This window comes from Monodelphis domestica, chromosome 1 (assembly GCF_027887165.1).
Source record: "Monodelphis domestica isolate mMonDom1 chromosome 1, mMonDom1.pri, whole genome shotgun sequence".
NCBI classification, from domain to species: domain Eukaryota; kingdom Metazoa; phylum Chordata; class Mammalia; order Didelphimorphia; family Didelphidae; genus Monodelphis; species Monodelphis domestica.
The window spans coordinates 132455081-132480836 of NC_077227.1; the positions used below are offsets into that span (position 1 = coordinate 132455081).

Consider the following 25756-nt stretch of genomic DNA (forward strand, 5'->3'; position numbering starts at 1 on the left):
AGCTCTCATTCCTCTGACATAGGTTTTGTGAACCATGTTTGACCATGATGCAATGAAGACATTAAGACTTGGGTGCATGATACTTCATAATGAAAATATCATTCCCATTTTAAAGATGAGACATTCAGGGAAAGTGAGTCTCAATGACTGATGAAAAGGAAATAAAACCTAAGAGGCACCAAATGTCACTATAGCTTTGAAAGGCTTTTCCTTCCTAAACAATAGAAATTCTAAAGAGAGGAATACCTTCCCAAGATAGTTAAATGAGGGCAAGATAAATGGAAATTGTGACAGTTAGTAGTTGATTTAGAATAATTCTTCCTTGATTTTTCCAGATGGGTAAACATGATGAAGCCTGGATGATTCTCAAGAATGTGCATGACACCAATATGCGGGCCAAGGGGACACCTGAGAAAGTATTCACAGTAAGTATGTGACTGCTATCAAGAAGCCAGATAGGATTTCTTTTTAAAAAAGTTATCTTACACAATGAAATGATGGGTTTCTCCAAGTAACCCACCTAAGCAATGCCCTCTATTCCCAACCCCTGCTCCCTTAATCAGTTTCTATCACTTCCATCAACCTCTATTTCAAAACTTACCTGCTTCAGTAGATTATTTCTGATCACATTGACCATTCTAATAATAGCTATTCCTTTGGTACTTATACTTCCAGTCTAGATCATAAAATTTTTCCACTTGCTGACATGTGAAATTGTGATGAAGTTTTTTCATGTCTATATATTTAGGTTTTGTCACTTAGAGTATGAGCTCTTCGAAGAAGAGTGTCTTCCATTTATTTATGTCACATCCTAACATACAGTGCTCTACATATAATAGCTATTTGCTAAATAGTTTAGTGACTAGACTACCAACTAAGTTTTAGAAAAAGTATTCTTAAATCAACCCAAATGGATCTGTACTCTTCCTTTCTTTTCCCTTTCTTTCTTTCTTTTTTCTCTTCCTTCCTTCCTTCCTTCCTTCCTTCCTTCCTTCCTTCCTTCCTTCCTTCCTTCCTTCCTTCCTTCCTTCCTTCCTTCCTTCCTTCCTTCCTTCCTTCCTTCCTTCCTTCCTTCCTTCCTTCCTTCCTTCCTTCCTTCCTTCCTTCCTTCCTTCCTTCCTTTTTTCTTTCTTTCTTCCTTTTTTCTTTCTTCATTTTTCAGTTGTCCTTGTAACCTTTCAATTTCTTTCATTAAGTCTTCCACTGACTTATTGTGTGCCTCAGGTCTTTTTGCATGACCTTTGTCTAATGTCCCTTTCTGTGGCCAAATCAAGGTCCATATATGTATTTCCTACGTCAATAAGTCTGTCCATAAGCTGGGAGGGGGTCTCATCAATTTCTTGTTGGGTCCTTTCAAATTTTGACCATTTTTCAGGTCGATCAGAGCAAGCTCTCATGGCTGTCAATAATGCTTCTCTAGCCTGGTTTAGTTTTGTGTGATCTAGTGCAACATTGGGGTGCCAGTGTGGATTTTCAGTTGGCCAATGGTGTGCTCCTTTACCTCACTTCTGATTAACCAAAGGGATGATATTATTTTCTTCTCTCTTTGTCAGAAATTTTTCTAACAAATTTTCAACATCCATCCAAGAGGGGTCAAAAGTTCTGAATATGTTCTCAAATTTTTTAATAATTAATGTTGGTTCTTCCTCAAATGATGAAAGATCTTTCTTGAATTTATCTAAATCATCAGGGTTAAAAGGTGTAGGGTGTCTTATAGATACCAAATTCCCATCTTTATTAAAGGTGGGTACATCCCTTAATGGAAATAAACTTCTACCTGAATTATCTACTGTTCCTGTTTCTAGGCTTCTTGCTCCATTTTCAATGGGGTAGGTAATAAAAGAGGAAGGGGTGGGATGGTTAAAAGTGGGAGGGTTAAGGCAGTGTGGGCAGGGCAGGTAGCATGGGTGGGTGGGGTAGCCAGGGCAGGGGGGTTGGGGATGGAAGCATGGGTAGTTGGAGGTGCTAGGGCTGAGGGGGAAGGGTAGGAAGCATAGGTAGGGGGAGGAGCTAGGGCTGAGGGGGCAGGACAGGAGGCATGGGTAGGGGGAGGGACTGGGGCAGAGGGGGCAGGGCAGGAGGCATGGGCAGGGGGAGGAGTGGGTTGGTTAGAAGTGGGAGGGGCTAGGGCCAAGGGCACAGGGAGAGGAGCCAGTTGATTAGGAGTAGGAGGGTCTATTTGAGAACTAGGAGCCAAATTGCATAGAGCAGGGTGGCACAGGGAATCTGATAATGAATAGAGTATGGAGAGATAAATCACTCCTATTATGGGATTTCCTTAAGTCTCTTTTAATGCTTTGTATGGAAGCTATGATCTCCCCCAAACTTTCCTCCATAAACTCAAACTGAGTATTGTGTTCTGCAAGTTATTGAGTAGTAGAAGGAACAATTGTTTGGTTTGGTTGGGAAACATGTTTTTCAGGGGGAGCCTGACATAATCCTCCTATTTGATTCTCTATCTTATGCATGGTATTTTCCAGGGCTCTCTTAGAGAAATTTAGATACAATATTACAGCTCCAACAATTACAATCCCAAGGAGGAGTAGTACAGCAATCAGATATATCCATAACTCCTCTTGGATAAGCCATTTCAGAGAGACAAGGAATAATACATTTACAAATTTGTTCATGGAGCTGATAAGCCAATTCCTAAGTAAATCATGAACCGGTTGTAGCCACATTTTCCTTAAGTCAATCATTAAGTTGCCTGTAACTTTTGTCCCTCATCAGTAGATGGCTCTACTGCCAAGGGTCTTATTTTGTTGTAAATTTTCCTTTTCTTTCTTTTGGTTAGGCTTTTGGGTATGAATCTATTTAATTCTTCAGTGTTTACACACTGAAGACAAAAGGAAGCCTTTTGCCTGAGTCTGAGGCTCCTTTTAAAACTAAGTTTGGGAGAGGTCACAAGTGATCTTCCCTTAGCCCTCAGGCTAAAACTGCTAGGACCATGTGCTATCCTCTTTGAGAAAAGCCCACTTAAATTTTTAAAACTAGAGAGGCTGAAAAGCAAGAAAATGGGCTTTAAACTAACTCACTACCTTTACTCTGGTAATCTAGCAATTTTTGTTGGGAGAGATTGAAGCAAGGGTTCCTTTTCCCAGAGTTTCCTCACTGTTAATGAGCAAAGGTCAGCTAATTAGATTGTTTGTTCCCCATTGATAAACAAGTTCCCCAGCTGCCTCTTAAGTTTAACAAGAAAAACTACTGTTTTCAATTCAATTTAAGGAGAAAAGAGAAGAGAAAAAAATTGTTTTATACTCACCTGCTCTAGCAGCTGTGTTTTGAAGCCGAGTTAGCTGTTAACAAGACTGACTGAGTGAGGAGGAAGTAGAGTAAGAGGAAAGAAAATTCAGGAAATTTTTGAGGACACTTGTCACAACCTTCGTGGATTAGCCAGACTGTAAGGGGGTAAATTTAGGGTTGACTCTGAATGTAATAATTATTGGTCACCAAGGATTTAATTTCTTAAATCCTAAATGAAACACTCAAGTCAGAATGGAATTTTATGGTGATTTAATTATGATTGGAGGAGGAAATTAAGAAAGAGAGTGAGAGAGAGAGAAACAGTTAACTCAGACTGCTCCAGCTCAGGCTGAGCCAGGCAGGAGTTCAAGGCCTTGGTCAAGGGTGGCCTTCCCCTGAGAGCCAAGGGAAAGGGGATTCAGTTTTTTCACTCATGTGACTGATTCAAGGAAGTCTGAGGGAGCTCCTCCAGGCTCGAGTTCTAGGATCGAATTGGTGCCTTGCCCTCTCCACAGGAAGTGAAGAGAACTCCAGAGGCAGTTCTCTACATCACTTCCTGCATCTCACATGTGCCAATGGTGGCTCAAGCTTGGCTTAGGACAGCCAAGGGGACAGTCAGTTGTTTCTGATTTGTCATTTGCTAGCACATGCCAGTGTAGTGTGGGTGTGTCCTAGGCTAAGCAAGATGGGGAAAATCTAAAAATCACAGGTTGTAGATGTTTTCACATTGTTGTCTTTTTCTGAGTTTGTGTTTTGGTCTTCCCTGACACCAAAATAGCTTTTTTTCTATCTCATTTTCTCATGTTATTTCTTGACTTTTAACTTTATCTTGAAGTTGGGTACTCCTCTATGCCTGGAACTGTGATGCAGCACTGCTTATGGGTAATAGAGTTGCCAATCAGCATTAGCTATTCCAAGTATGAGAAAAGGGACCCTTGTAATCTCTTTCTGAACAGTGGTCTGACTTTTTTTTTTGTCTCTCGACTGAGACCTAATAAAACTGGTCCTGCTTACTACTGGATGAGCTTAGGTTGGTCCTCACATGAATTTTCTTTCTTTTTGTTGACTTTGCCAGGCCAAAATTTGATTTGAGATACTATTTTAAAATTGTTAGGAAGGGAATATGGGAGAGTTTGACCGAGTTGTTACCTTTAATTCTCCATCGTGGCTATGCCACTCTAGCATTATTTATTTCAATGATTTATGGATATATATCCTGAGAGGGTTTAGGCAGATGGAAGGCAAAACAGCAATGAGTGGAAGCCTGAAATCTTTTAGCAAGTTGACTTGAAACCAACATTTTTACAAATAAAGTTCTAATGTTTTATATAGCACTTGAAGATTTGCAAAATGCTTTACAAAATAATATCTAGTCCTCAGAACACCTTTGGAGGTATATGATTTTTATTATTCCTATTTTATGGTTGAGGAGAGAGCCTTGGCCAGGGTCAAATCAAAAAGTCCTTGAACATAAGTTCTGCCTTCACTTGTGTCTACACACACATTGTTGCAGCAACTGTTTGTTATTCTTTTGAATTTTTTCACTTTCTAATCACTTCATGTAAAAGAATATTGGGTTTCTGAATATAATCATATAACCTTTTTCTATTGTGAACTACCTTTACGTGAATTTACATAATTTGTTAGAAAAAGAATTATAGGGCAGGTTAAAATTCTAGCAGCTATTAGTTGGGTAACTAGAATGAGTTGATTGAAACTTTGTCCCAGTCTGTCGATATCTGAAGTTGTATGCTCCTTCTCTATAGGTTCTATCTCACCACTCCATGCATCGTGGTCCTCTATGGTTCCTATGCTCTGTAGTAACATCTTGAGGGCCATGCTTCTTTCCTAGAATCTATCTCTCTTGCCACCTTAAAAAGATTGGTTGGTTGTAGGTGGGATGTTAACTATGCCATAAGGGCTGGCATGGTTGCCTTCTTTCCTAGAATGCTAGCACCCAGCATGGAAAGATTGTCCCATGTGCCTCTCATCTATTGTGTGCATCTAAATTTGCATAGGGTTCTAGAATTTTTAGCCATAGCTTTCCCAGAAGTCGAACCTAGGTTCTTCTCTCCTATTATAGATTTTAGCTGAAAGTTACCAGATGTTCTAAATACTGCTGAATGAATTTCCTAAACCCCATCTGTCTGGTCTCCATTGTTCAACCAATTTCCAAGGGGAAATTAGATGACTTGTTATTCTCCTGTGAATCCAAACACTGAGGATCAAATAGGTCACCTTATAATTTAGAGTGTGAATCTGAGTGGTGTTCTCAAGTTAATTGTAAATTAGAGTAATTGTTCTTTATGCTGTCAACATGCCAGTACTGAGATCTCTCTGGGGAGGGTTAATATTCTTTCTAAATATAAAGGAGGATATAAAAGTAGGATACAAATTAGAGCTAAATCAATGTTTGTTGGTAAAAAAGTATCCTTCTGGGATTAATGAGATATGATTTCAATCAGTCTAGAAAGGTCAAATCAAGAATTCCCTGATACCTGATAGTAGAACTGTGTGTGTTATGGGTTGTGTGTGTGTGTGTGTGTGTGTGTGTGTGTGTGTGTGTGTGTGTGTGTGTGAGAGAGAGAGAGAGAGAGAGAGAGTGTGTAATCAGGGCTTTCCTTGAGTAGGGTTGGGGGTGCTGCTAAAATTTAGAGAAAGCTGACTTCCTTCATACTGCTTTAGCAGAGAGAACAATTGAACTTAGTATGTTTTAGTTATTAGCATTTAAGTAGAAATCTACCAAATGGTATGATTCCTCTCTTGCTCACCTACACTTTTTCTGGGAACCTTTGGCATCAGTTTCTCTCCTTCTCTCTCTCTCTCCCTCCCTCCCTCTCTCTCTCTCTCTCTCTCTCTCTCTCTCTCTCTCTCTCTCTCTCTCTCTCTCTCTCTCTCTCTCTCTCTCTCTCTCTCTCTCTCTCTCCTTTTCATGGAAATAGGTCCATATTCTGTGCCTTGGGTTCACTGAGAGTTTTTCTTTCTGCTTTGTGTTGGTCATACTACCAACATCTCATGAAATGATGACAATTTTCTATAATGTGCTATTAATTCTTCATGCTGGGTTGCCTCTAAAGATATATTTGCATCATGAATGACTCTGACCTCATCAGGGAGAATCCCTTTATTCTATCCACATGTTTCAGGAAGAATCACTTTACTCTATCCACATGTTTCAATGTAGCATAGAATAATAGGCATTGAACTATGTATCAGGAAATCTGGGTTCTAATCTTAGCTTTGCCATTGGCCAGCTGTGTGGTCTTGGTTCTCAGTTTTTTTCATCTGTAAAAGGGGGTAGAAGACACCTATTTCTCAGTACTGTTACAAAGATCAAGTATGATATTATGGTTATGAAAAGCATTATTCTGACTATTCATCTAACTGACTAGGTTATAAAACAGAGAACAATCTAAACTTTTAGTCTCACCCTAATCTATCTGTAGAGCAGCCATGTTTAGTGAAAAGATTTATGGATTCAGAAAAAGAGAACCCTAGCCCATTGCCTGTCTGAAATTTTCTATCTTTGGTCTTTAGGGAAGTCATTTCACCTCTCAGGGCCTTAGTTTCCACATCTGAATCATGAAATGGTTGGACTAAATAATGAAAACATTCCTTCCACCTTTAGCTCTTTGATCTGCCTTTTCTATTGACCTGTTGTAGTTAAGATGAAAAGTATTCATAGAGGAAAGTAAAGTAATCCATAAGTTAGGAGGAGATATAGTTTAACCGAAATAATCTCTTCTTACAAGACATGTAGGGAAAATTTCAAATCCAAAGTTAAAAAAAATGGCTAAGCAACAAAAATTGGGGAAAATATTGCTTTGGGTTTATACTTTTCAGCTCAGATCTTTTTTTTTCTTTTCCTTTTCCTCTTTCAGGTTTCCCACATCAAAACCCCCAAGCAAATGGATGAGTTCATTGAAATACAAAGCTCAACAGGAACTTGGTACCAACGCTGGCTGGTCAGATTGACCACTACTTTTAAACAGGTATGAATATAAATTATTGATTCTTTTATGGGAGTATGACTTTGAAGGGAATTACAACTTTTGGGAAGAGAGTGAATAAAGGAACTAGCTCAAATCCAAAAGGCCACTTATTTTTTTCTGGACCAAGCAAAGCAATGCCTGTGTGTTGGTGTCAGGAGATTTGGCTGATACTAACTAGTTATGGGTAAATCATTTAGCTGTATCTCAGTTTCTCCATCTGTTAAATGAGTAGTTTGGACTTAATGATCTTTAAGTTTCCATCTCTGTGATCTGTCACCTAATAGAATTATATGGCTCAGATGCAACCCTAGCCCCTACAAGTGTCTGTTTTCAGAAAGGAGGTGTGTAAGTGAAATCTAGAATAGATCCTTATGAACACAAAAAGCTATTCTTAACTAAAACTGGTATCAATGTTGAGGAAGCTGAACCTTGACTACTTGAGATTCCTGGGTACCTTCTTTATTTGTGTCTTTTCAAAGTTTGGCTTTGTTTGCTTCACATTGCATTTTTGGATTCCCCTTATTTTCACTGGATTGAAGATACAGGAATATTATGAATCAGGGATGTCCATGGACAGGAAATATATACCACCTGAGGATTCAAAATGAATTATTTTACCTTTGGGGCTCTCCCTATGATCTTCAAAAGATCCTCTGTACTCTTTGGCAGGAAAAGGTCAGAAATCAGCCTTTAAAGTCAGTGAGATTCTCTTCTTAGTAACCATTCTTTGGTTTGTAGGTCTGGGACAATGCCTTATACTGTGTGATGGGTCCGTATAGAATGAATACACTGATTCTGGCTGTGGTTTGGTTTTCTATAGCTCTGAGGTAAGCTCATCCTTGCACTATACAATGCATTAATAATTTTTTGACAGTAACAGATATGCATCTATAACATACTAGTACTTTAGACTTCATGCTATAAATAGTTTTCTATAGTTTATATTTTAATTATTATATATCATACCATATTGTATATTATATTTATATTTTAATTTTAAAAAGGAGTTCAGAGTGGCCCTGGTTTCTCCAAGAAAGGTTATCATCTTCAATGGTGTTGCTTTTGTAAAAACTTTAGGAATATTGGTCTGTTTAATGTGATAGCAGTGATCTTCATTATAGAATAAGCAGGAAGGGGGAGAAAAGGGCATTTGCTGTTTCCTCTTATTTGTTGGGTCCTCTTAGCAAGTCTTTTGCTCCATGTAGAGACAGAAATATGATGTTGGCATCAGTACTGCTAGACCAAATTGGTTAGATAAGAAGAGTGGGAACATTTTCCACTGATTGTCACTAAATAAGCAGACGCAAATTTCACCCCTGAAACTGATATATCCTCTACTGCATCATTATAATTTCTTCTGTTTGTGCCAAATCAATTTGAGCAAGGTTAAGTGGCTATAAGCTAGAGGACTTAAACTTGCAATAAGAAAGAAATAAAAAATCATAATCTCATGTTTTATTCAGTGTCATAAACATTAAACTAAGTTAAGTAGGGTCATACTCTCATATATCCCTTCGGGAGATGGACATTGCGAAATAGGCTCCATTGGTAAACTAGGTCTGGCTACAAATTACACCACTTTAGAGGGCTTATGGAGAAAAGAGACAGAGACAGAGAGAACATCAAACGTCACCTTCGATCCTGATACTGACCCGCTTGCCTTTTTGCTGCAGTTACTATGGCCTAATAGTTTGGTTCCCCGACATGATTCGCCATATTCAAGATGAAGCTTATAAGGCCAAAGAGAAGGTCTTCAAACATGAGCATCTGGAACATGTCACGTTCAACTTTACCCTGGAAAACCAGGTGCACAAACATGGGAAGTTCTTCAATGATAAGTAAGTGAAAGGGCTTTGGCTTCTCTCCTGTCAGAGTGGGAGGGTAGAAAACAGTCATGTGTAGACTCTTGAAGAGAAGAATTGGAATCTGAGGAGGGGGAAAGCTGTAGGATATGGTAGAACATCAGAGACTGCATATTTACTCTGATAGTCTGCTTTATGGCTTTCTTCAGACTGAATTATGGGACTTCTATACCTTTGCTTATAGTGGAAATAATGCTCTGGGTTTTTTCCTATTGAATTCTTATAATAAATGAACCCTAGTCCTTCTGTGATCTTCTGGGTTTTTAGCCATGAATGCAAGTGGCTTTCATTACTCACCTCTGTACCCATGGTAACTGCAACCGAATCCATGCAAGAACTGCTGATGATATAGTACATATAAATTTATTTAAAACAAAAACTGGCCCTAGATTTCACTAGCGTAGGGAACTCACAGTGATAACATGCCTTCCATTGGAACAGATTGATACCTGCTATGCTATGTAAATTCTTAAAGAGTTGCCTGGGGATCCATTGGAGTCAAGTTATTTGTTCAGGCTTATTGAACCTAGGTCTTCCTGACACCGATCCCTACTCTCTTCTGTAAAAATGGAGATTTTGAACCCTAGGCTTCAATCCCCAGAAGTCCTTTGTATTTCCCAGAATTCCCTATAATCTCACCTGAGTCTTCACCTGGGTGAGATTACAATTAGCATTTAACTGGCAGTAATGCCTACCTCTCCCTCTTCTATGCTCTTCCTCTTCTATGCTCTCCCTCTCTCTGCTTGGCCATTTCACTGATGTAGTAAGTAAGCTTTGAATGGGTTAATCAGCCATGGACACATGTTTTTTAATTTTGTCTCCTTGATTCTAATAATCCTTAATAAACCTCATAAAATATAATATTTTTATTAGTAGAAATATGATTTTAAATTTTACACTTCTCATTATATTATATCATGCTATTTCTTCAATATAAATGTATTCAATTAGGTAAATGGTTCAATGTAATTAATGTTCTCTTGAGATAATTGCTATTTCTGCTAGTAGATAAACCTAAAAGGAATCCATCAATTTCTCAGTTCAGATTGTTTGATGGCATAAGGCAGGATATTATTGAATATTATTTTTTTAGGCCATTTTAAATGACATTCCTGTTTATTTGACTAAATGGTATTGTCTTCTTTCAAATTTGTCTAATATCTATTGTGGAAAATATGGCAGAATTATTTACTTAGAACTGAATGGAAGACCATTCTTGGAAGGAGGACACATTTTAGAGCATTGGATTCCTTTTGAGAGATTTGAAACTTTAAACGTTTAGTCAATTCTTGATATATTTCTTTCAATTTAAAATAATAATAAATCTAAAAGATTAGGTATGGTGATGCTATGGGACTAGTGATAGAATTTCTTTAATGGTAAGATAATAATACTCCACTTATTTAGTGACTAAATATTCAGCAATCTCAACTACGTATATCCTGGTTGAAAACCTGAAAGCAAGTAAAAGATCTCTGCAGACAATTAAAATAGTCACATTAACAGGCATTTATTAAGCCCCAGATATGTGCCAGGTTCTCCACCAAATTCTGGATATTAAATAAATGTAAAAAATAAATACATATTCATTTGTTTTATAGAAGCAATTAGAATCTTTTTATTGTTACACACAATGCTAATAGTTAATATTTGGCATATTAACTGTAAACTGATTATAAGAGGAAAAATTGGAATTTGGGAATGGGGGCAAGTTATGTTCGATTTTAGAGGTAGATACACAGCAAGACAACTTACAACCTGGCAGGAAGTTAGAAAAACTATGTGAAGCAGATATGAGTACCCGAAAAATAGCACTCGGAAGCCACTTGATATAGGATTCCAACATAATTCAGTAGCCCTTAAGGTTATTATATGACAGAATTGCATTATTGTATTTCATTTGATCTATATTATATATATTGCATATAAAATATAATAGAAATGGGTACATTTGTATTATATATATTATAGAATTATATTATAGAACAGTATGATAATCCATATTCACATAATATTGAGTCAACAAGGAAATCTAATTTTTGTCCACCTTTTATTTTTTTCAAAGAGTGCCTTTTAAAAAAACAACAACTACCTTTTAGAAAGATTTGCTTTGAACATGGTTAAAGTAAATTTTGGTCAACTGGAAAATTCACTTTATGTGTGAAACAACATTCCATGATATGCTAGATAAATGAAGCATCGCCATGATAGAAATATTTCAACACTTTCTGTGCATCATAGTGTAATGAAAAGAAAAAAGGATTTTGATGTAAGAGACTCATGTTCTAAGTTTGCCTCTGCCATTAGTAGCCATGTGGTTTTTGAGTAATTAATTTTTTTAATAGCCTCAGTTTTCTCAACTGTAAAAAGACAGAGGTGGACTAGATAATCTCTAAGTTCTTTTAAAATTCTAATTTTCTGTGTTCCTCCAAAAAGGAATGAACTAATAGGCATCATAAGTGAATCTTTTCTATGATACTATTTGTTTTGGAGCAGAAATTCATTTGAGTGAATTGGACCAGTTTCAATGGTATTAAAGTAATGGAAAAGCTATAAATTTTACTTAGGTAATTTCCTTCATAATCTGGTCTGACGGCATTGATCCCAAGGACAATATTATTTCAAGGATTTAGCGTAATAGACATCTTTCTTTCAGAGATCACTTTGTTTCTGGGTGGTTTTGGCTACAAAATATTGACCTTGACGTTAGACCCATTGGAGGAATGATGAAATTCCTCTGTGATCTCACCACACCATGTCAATTGGTGGATCCTAAAACTAAGCTTTCTGTGAAAAATGAATTTTGTTAATTGACTCATCCATTTCCAGTTTCTTTGACTTTTCCTATTCAGGGGCCTCTTTTTTTAGAAGTTTCTTTAAAAAGCCCTTCCAACAGTATGATGAAAGAATTGGCAGGAGCAATAAACCTGTTAAATCGACCACAAGAGGGAAATAGCTCTCTTTCCTTAGGTCACACTGACACCTGGTGGTCTTTAGTAGGAAAGACTGTCTTGCTTTGAATTCTTCCAAACATTCTAAGAATCAAATATTTCTCTGCTTCCTTTTGAAATCTTTTAGCACTTCAGTCTTATTAAATATTTCAGTTTGTCATGAGATATGATCACAATGGCTTGTATATAGAGGAAATATTCTTGCATAATTAACGTATTAAAAAATTCTCCCTCTTTAAAGGAAGACTCCATTGCCAGTTTAGATTTCCTTTAAAACTGACATTACTTAATTCTAAGGACCAAGGAACCAAGGAGAAACTTAAAGTACAGTAATTTCCCAAGATATAAAAAGCAGGATGAGAAAAAAGGTAGAAATGAAAATTTAAACCTAATTTAAGGTGTTAGAAATGGTCCCCATTAAGTTTTTTTTTCATGGAAACCAAACAACTCTTTTTTTTTTAAATTATATTTTATTTGATCATTTCCAAGCATTATTCATTAAAGACATAGATCATTTTCTTTTCCTCCCCCCACCCCCCCAACCCCCATAGCCGACGCGCAAATCCACTGGGCATTACATGTTTTCTTGATTTGAACCCATTGCCATGTTGATAATATTTGCATTAGAGTGTTCATTTAGAGTCTCTCCTCTGTCATGTCCCCTCCACCGTTGTATTCAGGCAGTTGCTTTTCCTCGGTGTTTCCACTCCCATAGTTTATCCTTTGCTTATGAATAGTGTTTTTTTCTCCTAGATCCCTGCAAATTGTTCAGGGACATTACACCGCCACTAATGGAGAAGTCCATTACGTTCGATTATACCACAGTGTATTAGTCTCTGTGTACAATGTTCTCCTGGTTCTGCTCCTCTCGCTCTGCATCAGTTCCTGGAGGTTGTTCCAGTCTCCATGGAATTTCTCCACTTTAGTATTCCTTTTAGCACAATAGTATTCCATCACCAACATATACCACAATTTGTTCAGCCATTCCCCAATTGATGGGCATCGCCTTGTTTTCCAGTTTTTGGCCACCACAAAGAGCACAGCTATGAATATCCAAACAACTCTTTTAACAGAAAGAGGTTTCTTCTTTTTTCTGGGCCATGAAAGTCTGGTATATTAGGTAATTGGGCAAAGGGAAGGGATAGACAGGATAATATTGGAATAGATCAAGATAATATTTAAATAACTAAAAGATTTTGCTAGGTTAAACCCATTCTAATAAAGAAAGTGGAACCATTTCTTTACTTTTACCACTGTCTTAATTGATTTTTGAGATTCAGCTAAAATTTCATCTCTTTGGTGGAGGGTTGCCCCATCCCTCTCAGACTAGAAATGGTCTCTCTGAGCTGCCAGAGCACTTAGTGTCATTCTTAAGGCATTTATCTTACTGCCTTATTTTAACTATACTAAATTATAAGTTCTTAAAGGTTGAGGCATATTCATCTTTATATCCTACAGATCTCCTAGAAAAAGGTAAAAAACATTAGTTCAATAAATATTTGTTTGATGATTGATTGATGAAAGTGGTTTTGGAAATGAATAGGCAGTCTGATTTAAAGTACTGCAAACAAAGGCTCTATTATCATTTCTGTCCCATCTCAGTTCAATCCATGTGCCTCACACCTACTAGCTTAGCAGAAGGGTCAGCACATAGTAGGCACTTAATAAATCTTCATTGATTTATGTATTGACCATATGTTATAGAAAGTTGACAGTCTACATTGATAAAAGAATTTTCCACATGATAAGTTTCCTTCTTGGATAAAAATCTTAGTTCTGGACCACTCTTTCCCTCTTCTAAACAAAAATTTTGAGTTCAATTAATCAATCAATAAACATTTATTAAGTGACTCCCATGTGACAGGTATTGTGCTAGGTGTTGGAGAAACAAAGACAAAAATAAAAGTGACTGCCCTCCAAGAAATTACATTTTATTGGAGGAAACAGTCTGTATACAAAGAAACACATAGAGCATGTATACAAAGTAAATATAGTATAGGGTTTTTTTTTTTAAGACTTAGCTGGAAAAAGAATCAAAAAGTAAATTCAATTCAACAAATTCAGACAGAAAACATGGGAACCAAACTATCAAGATTTAGTTCACTGCTCCTAGGCTTACATAATCTGTAGCACTAATTGAATGGGAAGCTACTAGAATAGTACTATCAGATTTTCCAAAAGAAAATCATTTAAAGCTTAGAACAGTTAAAATAAAACTGTTATTCTAGCTCAGTCAGTATTTGCAATATCACATTAAGAGTCAAGGCAGTCACAGTGAATGATTTATGGAAATTTATATATGAAGAACTTTAAATCTCAAAGATCATTCCATTAGATCAGCAGTGCCAATTTGTCACTTTAAAAGAAGAATTTGACTTTAACTATTAGATTCCATTGTACCTCTGTAATTTATAGCTAAGTTATACATTAGATAGAGTACTTTACTTGAATTGGGAAGAACTGAGTTCAAATATACTTAGGCACTTAATAGCCCGGTGACTCTGGGCAAGTCACTTAACTTTGTAATATTTATTGGGACAGATGGGGAAGATATAAAAAACCAGGGGATAATGGGTGGTTTGTAGCAGGGTATGGAGGAGTTGAGGGGAGAGAGAGAGAATATTGCTTGGTGAAGCAAAGGAGAGAGATGCCCCCTGCCAAGAGAAAGCAGCAGGGGTCCAATAAGGACCATTTGTCGTTGAATGACTGAACTGATGTTCAGCTCCCTCTATGCACAGAAAAGATAGTCCACTTATCTGACTGCGAATTAAAATAATATAAAATTTAATAACTAGTTGGGATTGGAGAGATATCAGGAAGGAGGGGCAAGGGAGGTCCCTAAATAAGGTTGGAGTCTTCCTCAGCTTTTGGAGCTGTGGCCAGGCCCCACCGGCTGGTGGAGGGTTTCTCCCATTCCCTTTGTTGGTGCTAGTTGTCAATTTCAGAATCTTAGCAGTAGACAGAAAGCAAAAAAGAACAGTTCTAATCTTCAGAAGTGATTGGGCCTGAATCTTCAGGCTGAACCAAGAAGAGGCACACCACTCCAGACTGGGCTGAACAAGCTCCTCCCTCCTCCAACACCAGGAAGGAAGTGCTAGTCACAAGACCCAACTGCCACTCCCAGTTGCCTCTTCCCCTACCAACTGTCAGTATTGTTTCCTTTCCACAATTTCCATCTGCCTTGCCTTACCTTATCTTTAAAATAAGGATATTAATAATAGAATCAATCTCCCAGGGTTCTTGTGGGGATAAAATGAAATAAAATTTATATAGTACTTTGTACATTTTAAAGAATTATATAAATATTATTATTATTATTAATTATGAGGCCTAACCAAACTCATCTAATAGTTTCTTTAACTGCCTCTTAAATTATGCACGTGTTGGCACCTTAGGCTGCTCAAAGTATAAGAGGAAAGAGATTAGTGAATTTGCTGATGAATTCATTAAAAGGCTTGGAATTATGTTTTGTGCACTGGTAAGTACAGTGGTTTTGACTTACTAAAATCACAGATTTTCCTGGTTCTTTAGGAAGTATTGTAGGATTATAGATTTCAAACTTGGAGGGAGACTTAGAAGCCACTGAAGCCAACTATCTGATTTTTACAGATGAGGAAAATGGGGTCAAGAGATGGCACAGGTTGCATAACTAATGATTAATAATCAATAATTATAATTAATGGCTAATGACAGATTTGAACTCAGATCTTGATCACAAGCCCAAGACCATTGAAACCACCTGGCTGCTGTGCTTACCCACCTAGTATTATTTTGATAACTTTGGTGGGATGAGTGGAAATTTCTATCCAATATCATCTTATACTTATACTTAGAGTTTTGCTTTATATGAAGAATTTGGCAATCCTTCTTTGGAGGTAAGTGATAGAGTTAGGAAAAAGAGATGAGATTTGAAGCAAAAAATTAAATAATAAACATTTACTATGTGTAAAGCATGGTTAAATTTTATTCTGCATTGCTAGAGGCTATATCCACTTCCAGATCATGTCTTTATTTCCTTGAGCCCTAGTCACTTGACCTTGGAAAAATGGAATTGGTCAACCACATGAACAGACTGATGCTTCAATATTGCATGTGTTGCATCTTTATCAATATGCATCTTTGCCTAGAAACAATGAAATTTAGGCAATAATATATGAGAATATACTGACCAAAAGGGTTTCCTGGACCCATGATGCAACCTCTAAATCAGTGGTTCTCAACCTCTCAATTTGTAGCAATGAGAATACATAATGCATATCAGGTATTTACATTCCAATTCATAACTGTAGCAAAATTACAGTTTTGAAGTAGCCACCAAAATAATTTTTTGGTTTGGGGTCACTGCAACATGAGGAACTGTATTGCGGGGTCATGGCATTAGAAAGGTTGAGAACCACTGCTCTAAATGGTCTACTCTAACCCAGGCATTCCAGCAAAGAAATATTCAGTTTATTTAGGTCTTGACAATTATTCTTTTTGAATGAGCAAAAAGAGTATTGGAAATACAATGAGATTTCCAATTGATGTTCAAGTCATGGCACCAGTAGGGCCAGATGAAAGCATCTCAAGATAAAAGCTTGTGGTCTAACAACTTCTCACATCATAAATACTTGGAATTGGGAGTAGACAAGAGCTCTCCAGCTGGTACCTCCACCTCTTGGTGACCTGCTGCTGCCAGGTGTCTCTGACACCTGCTATCATTGCTATCATTCCATCCTGGCATCTTATCATATGTAGTGCAGATATTTACCTCTGTCTACTGTTATAGAAGCAGTAAAAACACAGCTTTTGGTCTGAACTCAATCACTTGGGTAATTTTGGCCAGGGCAGAAGGTGGAACTCCAAGCATTTTTTTTCAGGCCCTATAGGGTTAGGACAAGGATAGATGGGTATGCATGGTCATCCTTTTTCTTCTGGTCTGATTTTCTTTGAAGATCATCTTTCATCCTCTTTGCCTCATCTTTCATCTCCTTTGCCTCATTTTCAAGCTGATTGATTTTGGCTTTCAAGACACTATTTTCTTGTTTTAGTTCAAGTGCCTCTGTTTCCAGATGACTTATCTTAGTTTTTAAGTTCTTTTCCCAGTTGTCTTCAGCCTCTGTTAATTGTGTTTTGAATTTTTGAGTTCTTCCAGAGTCTGTATCCAATTCGCTGGGTTTTCTGTTTTTTTTTCTTTCTTGGTATTCCCTCATCCTTCTCTGTTCTGTTTGTTCTTTGTTCATTTCCTGTATGAAAGCTGTCACTTGTAATTTCTTTTTTCTTTTTCTGTTGTTTGCTCATATTTACCCCTTCTTTACTCCCTGCAGTTGTCTGAGATCTTGTTCCTCTCATTTTTTTGTGGTTTTGGGCTTTTCTTTCTGCCTTCTCCCTTGGAGTTTTGTCAGTAAATCTCTCAGTGCAGTCTGTGGAGGAGGGGTGTTGGAGCTTGAGCTTCAGATGGGTATGCTTGAACCCAAACCAGATCTTCTAGTAAGGGGTAGCTACTTTTGGCTCAAGAGATGGTTGGAACAGTAAAGTTCTTCATGAGGGTTCAAGAATATTTACTGTGAGTATATCACACTCTTTTAAAAGTTTTAATAGAATTTTTTCAAGATATGATTTCCTAGTTCAGATTTTCCTCTCAGCTCCAATGCTCTTCTGTATAAAGATTAGCTCAGTAAAGAAATTAGGAATTGGGCATGAGGGGAGATGTACTTATTTATAAAGTTTACAAACTTATTACAGAAATTAACTTGAATTTTAAAGTTCTAGAGTGTGTCCCCTAGGCCTTGGTCTTTTTATTTCTCCCATATATCTAAGCTTTTTTATAACTTACCCAGAGGAATATTCCATGGCCTGTGTACTTATTATCTTCCTCTATTATTTATGGATCTTCTATATCATTTGTCCTTGGCTGAACACTAGGACATTGCTAAAGGCCCCATGACTGCTTTATTTCTTGGTTAAAGAGGGATGTTGAGCAATAAAAGGTTCTAAAAAGATCTCCAGAAATAGGTGTCCAGAGTAAATACATTAGGCTTGCAAATTCACATGGATCTGAGCTCTGTCTTCTAATAGCAGAGGGCCATTTTTCTTTTATCTGAGGACTTGTCTCAGGCTTACCAGTGACTTTGTGAGCTCTCTTTTGAGAGGGATAAAGAATGGACCTAGACTGGAGCTCAAATAATAAACCTCCCCCTAGGACTGTCACACCTGAGCATGTCCTGTTATAATTTTCTAGAATCAAAGGTCATCTCCTAATTGAGATGCTGAGGTTCTGGGGTGGATCTTTATTGCAGTAACAAGTAATAATGATTCAAACTCTTTGAATAATGCATCAGGGGACAATTCTTCCTAATTGATGAGAAAAGAAATAGCAAACCAAGAAGAATAGATAAACTATTTGGACCTTATATCACACTGAACCTCTTTCATATATTTTTTTCTGTTTGTATTGCAGATAATTGTAAATGTGTTGACAGAGGCAACCTCCAAACCTGGAGGTTTGGATCTGGAGTCAGTATTGCCTAGGTTCAAATCTGACCTTTGTGTGAGGTCTATTTGCTATGTGTCCCTGGACAAGTTACATAAAACATCAGTGATCTGTCAACTCTCTTCCACTGGTGTTAAATAGAAACAGATTTCCATAGATTGAATATTGGCTTAGAGAACAATAAATTAACATTACTATTTCGTAAAACATTTGCCAGTTCCATTTGAGTTTGGTTCAGGTGGCAGTCCATTAACACCTCTGTTCTTTACTGTTGTGATATCCAACAATGGGGAGAGTTCTAGCATTCATGAATCAATGTTAAATTATCTACTGGTTCTTAAGGACAAAGATTATTTTATTTAGGCTTTCTGTATCCTCCAGCATCCAGTGGAGTGTTCTGTACATGGTACATGCTGAATAAATGCTTTGGGGATTGGTCTGAATTGAGTATGTCAAAGTGTCTTTTATCCTGTAGCATCCTTTGCGCCACCTAGGTAGTTGTCTACTTTTTCCTGTTAGCTTCTCAGGCTTCCATTTTCACACTGAATCATTGTGATTGAGTACCACTGTGGGGTGATGCCTTTTCTACAGGTTCTATAAGATGAAATTAAAGAATGTAATCTTCGAGACTTCCTTCTTCGATGAATGCTATTTTGAAGATGTCGTATCTCCTGGGACTTTCTTCAAAAACTGCACTATTGAATCAACCGTCTTCTATAATACAGGTAACAGAAGTAGCAGGCTGGCACTGGGTAGAGATGCTTTGTTGAAGAATCGCTCTCATGAATAACAACACTAGCAATAATTACCCTGAGAGGCAGTGAGGAGTAGAGAGTTGACCTTGGAGTCAGGAAAATCTGAGTTTAAGTTCTGCTTCTGATACTTTCTGGCAATGGGACTTTGAGCAAATCTCAACATCTCAGTGCTCCAGGCTAATTTTCTAGCCTAAATGGTTCAAAGAAGATGCTGTATTGCCTACATAGAGGGATTGTTCTCATTTGGGAGTTCCTTATACTGATGAAATCTTAGGACCATCTTCCTTCCTTCTCCCTATGATTGCACATCAATACATAGTATTTTAAGGCTTATACATTGTCATGCTACTTCATTTTCCTAGGAAAACTCCCTGGAGCAGGATAGAATAAGGATGACATCATCATCATGAAGTAGAAAGAGCATTCAGAAGACTTGCATGTGTTCTAGCCCCAGCTTTACCCTTTAATTATTTTCATGACCTTGAGCAACTTGCTAAACTCTTTTAGTTTTTTTAAATTTGTGAAATGGGAATAAAAATATCTAGTAGACCTATCTCAGAGGGCTCCTAGAGGGAAGGGAATAAGTATTCATTTTTCTCCCACTGTGTGCTAGGTACTGTTTTAAACACTTTTTTGCAAATATGGTCTCATTTGAAATAATATGTCAATGTTCTTTGAAGAGACAGAGAAGTTTAAGAAGTTCTTTATAACTGGGGGCAGCTGGGTGACTCAGTGGATTGAGAGCCAAGCCTAGAGATGAGAGATCCTAGGTTCAAATCTGGCCTTGGATACTTTCTAGCTGTGTGACCCTAGACAAGTTATTTAACTCCTTTGCCTAGCCCTTAATGCTCTTCTGCGTTGGAACCAATACACAGTATTGATTCTAAGATGGAAGGTAAGGCTTAAAAAAAAGGTCTTTATATCAGTGAAATTACAATTGTCCCTATAGTTATCCTTTGTTAAGTTAACCTAAAAAAAAGGGATGTTCCATAGATATTTCAAGCTTCAATTAATAATGCATATATTTATAATTGAATTATTTGAATATTAATTATCATTGAATTCCACAAATAATTTACTTTAAACATTTTAAGCCTGCTAATCTCTTTGTTCCTTAGAATTTTGAACAATTACATTTCTATTCCCACCTTTCCTTTTTCCCCACCTGATTTGGCCATAAACCACTATGCTTTGGAAAACTTTCTGCCAAATGCTGACACAGCCCTCCTCACCCATGGAGGCAACATATGTCTATGATTCACCTTATCCTTATGCCCTCCTAATTCTTCTCTGCAGTCAATAATAAAATTCAACAAACCGATTGAGTACCTGTTATAAGTTTAAGGCATGGTGTTAGGTAGGACTTAGAGATGATGAGATGCCCTCAGCTGGCTTACATTTGACCAAGTTAACTGTTTTAACCTTGGTTTCTTTCCCTTGCAGATCTCTATCATCATAAATTCATTGGTTGTCGGTTCATCAACACTACCTTTATGGAACAGAAGGAGGGGTGCCACTTGGACTTTGAAGAAGACAATGACTTTCTCATCTACCTTGTTAGCTTCCTTGGCAGTCTGTCTGTATTGCCAGGCAACATTATATCAGCTCTGCTCATGGACAAAATTGGGAGAATCAAGATGATTGGTGAGCTTGGGGCAGGGGTGGCCAGAATACATATAACTTGGGAGAAATGTCAGACGTATCAATAAGCAGCTTTGTGGCTATAAACAAATCATCTCTCTGTGTGACTCAGTTTTCTCATCTGCAAAACAGATAGAATCATACCTGTTTTCTCCATTTCTCAAGATGATTGTAAGAATATGATGAAATAATAGTATCTTGGAAAGCACCCTGAGAAAGTTATTTTATTTTATTTTATTTTTTAAGACAGTAGACAAACATGAAGAATATAATATTCTGGAAGGGAAAAACTTGTGGTTTAAATCCAAACACCTTGTAACGAAGAGAAAGTTTCCTTTGCTTAAAGAGAACAGAGAATGTACCACATGTAACTACCTTACAAGTTGATAGTTAACTCTTAAAAAAAAGAAAACCCTTACCTTCTGTTTAGAATCAATACTATGTATTGGTTACAACATAGAAGAGTGGTATGGGGTAGTCAATGGGGGTTAAGTGACTTGCCCAGGGTCACACAGCTAGGAAATGTCTGAGTCCAGATTTGAACCCAAGACCTCCCATCTCTGGGCATGGCTCTCAATCCACTGAGCTACCCAGCTACTACCCTAGTTAACTCTTATTGATAATTTCTGTTCATCCTATGTAAAGTCATGTAAAGGTAATGAAATGTAATGGAAACCACACTGGCCTAAGAATCAGAAGACTTTGCTTAGGGTGACAGTTCTATTCTTTATGTGTTAGGTGACTTTGGGCAAATCACTTAGTTGACTCAGTTTCCAAATGGCAATAACTTTTCTTGCCTTGTGAAAAAAAGGAGTTTGGAGGGAATATATTTCTCCAATGTCTCTTAATGTTTGTAGCTGTGAGACAAGGTCAGGAAGAGAAATAGGGTTCTTTCTTTCTCATCATTAAATCCCTAGGTGATAATGTTAACTTTTAGTTGTTTGTATCATAAGGGGTAGAATAAATGTTTCTGGAGATGATTTGAATTATTACATTGTCTTTAGGTTCAAGCTGATTTAAAAAATATTAATAAAGCAAAAGATACTAATGAAAAATGATTTTTAAAAATTCCATGGACATTTTTTAAAACAACATAATCATTTTCTGGTATAATTTCCCACTAACACTGACCTTTACCTTGTAAAGAGGAAAAAAGAACACATACAAGATTCTATAGTATATATATATATATATATATGTATATATATATATACATGAATATATGTGAGCTTATGTAGAAATGCTTGTGTATCTTGCACCAAAACCCATTGCAACCTTCTCTTTGAGTAGTTCATTGAAATAGTGGCTTCTTCATCTTTGGTCCATTTTCCCCCCCTCTTTATGTTCTCTTTCTTGGAAATCTCATCTACCCAGTAGTTTTATTTGTCACCTATACACAAATGACTGCCAAGTTTGCATCTTTAGTGCTGATTTCCAACCTGTATTTCAAACTGCTTGCTAGACATTTTTATCTTGATGTCTTTCATTCACTCTAGATTCAATATTTTAAAAATGAGGCTTATCTTTCCCTCTCCCCTTCCCCATTTGCTTATACATCAAACTCAACATTTCCAAAATGGAATTTATCATTCCCCCCCAAACCTGCTCCTCTCCAAATGTCTCCAAAATGTCTGTTGATAGAACTGCTGTGTTAGAATGCTCCCTACTCTTCTTTTATAATCTCGTCCCATCCTCAAAAAATGGTTATTGAATCCATCCATCTTTGCTAGCTATCATCCTTATTTCTCCTCTCCTTTGTGGCTAAAGTCCCCGAGGAAGACTTTCTAGTTCATCCTACTTTCAGCTGTCCAAGTGATCTTCCCAAAGCTTAGGTCTGACCATTTCTCCTGGCTACTAAATAATCTCCAGTGGCTTGTCACCATCTCCAGGATAAAATATAAGATCTTCTGTTTGATCATCAAAGCAATTCATAAATGGACTTCCTTTACCTCAGACCAGCCTTTCCAGGCTTTTTAAACCTCTGCACGTATTCTGTGTCCAGTAAACACTGGCATACTTATTGTTCTCAGATGAGACTTTCTCCCCATTCTCCCCACTGATTGTCCCCCATGCTTGGAATGCTCTTAGTCCTCATCTCTGCCTCCTGACTTCACTGGCTTCCTTCAAGTCCCACCTAAAATCCTACCTCCAAAGGAGGCTTTTCTAATGCCTTTCACTCAAATGCCTTCTCTCTCTTTGCAAATTATCCTGGATATAACTTGCATATAGTTGTTTGCATGTTGCCTCTCCCATTAGACTATGAGCTCCTTGAGAGCAGGTACCATCTTTTACCTTTCTTTTTATCCACAGTGCTTAGCATAGCGTCTGGTATATAGTAGATCCTTAGTAGGTATTGAATGACTGACTGACCAAAGGAAGCACTCTGTAAAGAAGAGTGTAGATATTATTATAATGGAAAGAAGAGAATAGAAATTGAAACTCAGAGGAAAACTAAGATATTTATTAATCAGATAGATGAATTCAGTCATATAATCATTTAGCTTTATCGCATTTTAAGATTTACAAAGTATTTTGCAAATTTTGTCTCATTTTATCTTCACAATAACCTTGGGAAAGAGTTGAAAATCTATAAAATGAGGGTAATAATTATATGAATGGAGGCAATGATTACAGATCTGTAAAATGGGGGTAATAATAGCACCTGAGAAGGCAAGCAATATGATATCAATTAATGGTACATGTGAAATCATGTAAACTGTTTCTATATTAGCCATATTGAAAAAAAGAAAGTGAAGAAATTATACTTTTGTTGGTATTTAGCTTATCAGTTCTCTCTCTGGAGGTGGGCAGCCTTTTTTTCATCATGAATCATTTGGAACTGAGAAGTTTCAGGCTTTTTCATGCCCTTGTTTTCAGAGCTAGTTTTTTGCAGGTCTATAAGTTTTCCGTCTTTCTAAAATGCTGTGATGTGAGTGGAAGTGTGGTCACTGCTCTCCTGGTCTGTGCTTCTGTTTTCCCTCTGAAAGGACCCTTTCTCCCCTACAGCTACAAGCACTAGGGCTCCTCTTGACCCTGGAACTGTGAATGGCACTTCTGTTCTTCTGAAACCACAAGTTCTAGTGTGTCTTTCTGCCTTGGAACTGTGGCTTAGGACCCCTGCTCCCTTGTGACACCCCCACTCCCCCTGGACAGCGCTCCTCTCCACCCTGTGAAGGCAACCAAGAATCGCATAAGATCTAGAGTCGCCAATCAGCACCAGCTATTCCTAGTGCTGGGAAAAGTTCTCCTGTAAGCTCTTTCCAACCAGTTATCCTCCCCCATTACCATGTCTAGTCTGAGAGTATCTGAAACTGCTGCTGCTGCCTCTTCAAGGCACACCACTGGTACTCCTGGTGCACCACTCCAGTGTTACACACCTCTCCTGTGGTCCACCTAAGTTATTGTAGACTGAAAAAATGTGTCACTCTGACCCTTTGTTGGCCTTGCTGCTCCAAAATTTTATTTGAAGCATTATTTTAAAGTTTGGAGAGGAATGTGGGAAAGGTCAGCTCAGATGCTTTTTGTATTCCTCTAACTTCTTCCCAATTCATAAGCCCTTTAATACCAAGGATTCTCTCTATCTCATTCTTGCTTATCAGAGCATCCCTCAGACTCATTCTCATATTGCAGAGGACACAACTTCGGCTTCTGCACACTCCCACATAAACTCTTATTCCACCTCAACTTTCATGGGAAGAGCATATATATGGAACATACTCTCACTATAGTCATTGCTGCTTCTTTCACATTGCTCCCCTCTCAACTCTTGCGCCCTCAATGCAGCTATAGTTTGGTTATTGCCTGTTCTAGATATCCTATCAGAATTACAATCATTTTGCTCCCTATACCAATTGGACCTACAGTGGTTGGAGGGAAAGAGGAAATCTCCCTGGACCAGGAAACTTCTTTTTGTTATTCTGGCTGTGCAGTGTTTTAAGCTTTTGATGCTCCCTTCTCTCAGCGTTCTAGGCTTGAAGTTTGAGAATTATCCTAGACTCTTTCCTTTTCCTTATGCTCTACATCAAATCTGTCCCCAGACCCTTTAGATTCTGCCTCTATAACACCACTGACATCACTTCCTTCCTTTTCATTGACACTTAAACCATTCTGGTTTAGTTCTTCATCACTTCTGGATTTGCAGCCAGAAGCTGGTTTAGGACAGAGATGAAAACTGTGTTCCTCTATGATTGGGGACATTAAAGGACAAGGTTGTATGTGTTTCTGAGTTCTGAAAATCATACTAAGCCCTGCACCAGTGTGATAAACCCTACGAGTGAGGAATGAGTTGCTTAAAGAAGAGCAAGTTGGCTCAGGTTGGAGCTCTCAGGTAATAATAATAATGGAATTGCCTTAAATAATTTCTATTACTGGGAAGATAGGGAGACCCAGTCTATTTTAAAAAAATGAGGACTTTAAACCATGAGGAAGGAAATGGGGTGTCTTGGTCTCTATTGTTTACTGTTTTGTAATGGTCCTCTAGCATCATGAAGTTCCTCCTGGCAGGAAAAGGATTTCCCCTTTTGGCTTTTGCTTTCTACAAATGGGCTCACAGTTCCCCACCCCACTGTTCCTCAGTGTAGATGAGGCTGTCAATAGGATAAATCTTTGTCTGGATACCCAGTTTATGTCTAAGGAAAGGCATGTGGGTCAGGCAGACATTGGGGAAAACAATTCCTTAGTGAGTTCAAGTACTGAGAATAACATGCAAAGCAATGAGAATAAATTCAATGCAAAGCTTTATTATAAGCAATGGGAAAGAGACTTTAAAGAATCTCATCCTGACCAAGAGCTGATACCTTTCCTAGCTCTAATCAATAGATAGAGAAAAGAAGATTCTTTA

General features: G+C 37.5%; 1 protein-coding gene across 3 annotated transcripts in view; it reads left to right on the forward strand.

Annotated features, from left to right (window-relative positions):
• The window catches only part of SV2B (synaptic vesicle glycoprotein 2B), a 195445-nt gene that overhangs the window by 159014 nt on the left and 10675 nt on the right, over positions 1 to 25756 (forward strand). For all 3 annotated transcript variants that reach the window (XM_007479395.3, XM_001364794.3, XM_056806801.1), the window contains 6 exons: positions 336 to 425; positions 7125 to 7235; positions 7974 to 8062; positions 8909 to 9073; positions 19112 to 19245; positions 20719 to 20919. In XM_007479395.3, coding sequence (XP_007479457.1) covers positions 336 to 425; positions 7125 to 7235; positions 7974 to 8062; positions 8909 to 9073; positions 19112 to 19245; positions 20719 to 20919 — 790 coding nt within the window. The remainder of the gene's footprint in view (positions 1 to 335; positions 426 to 7124; positions 7236 to 7973; positions 8063 to 8908; positions 9074 to 19111; positions 19246 to 20718; positions 20920 to 25756) is intronic.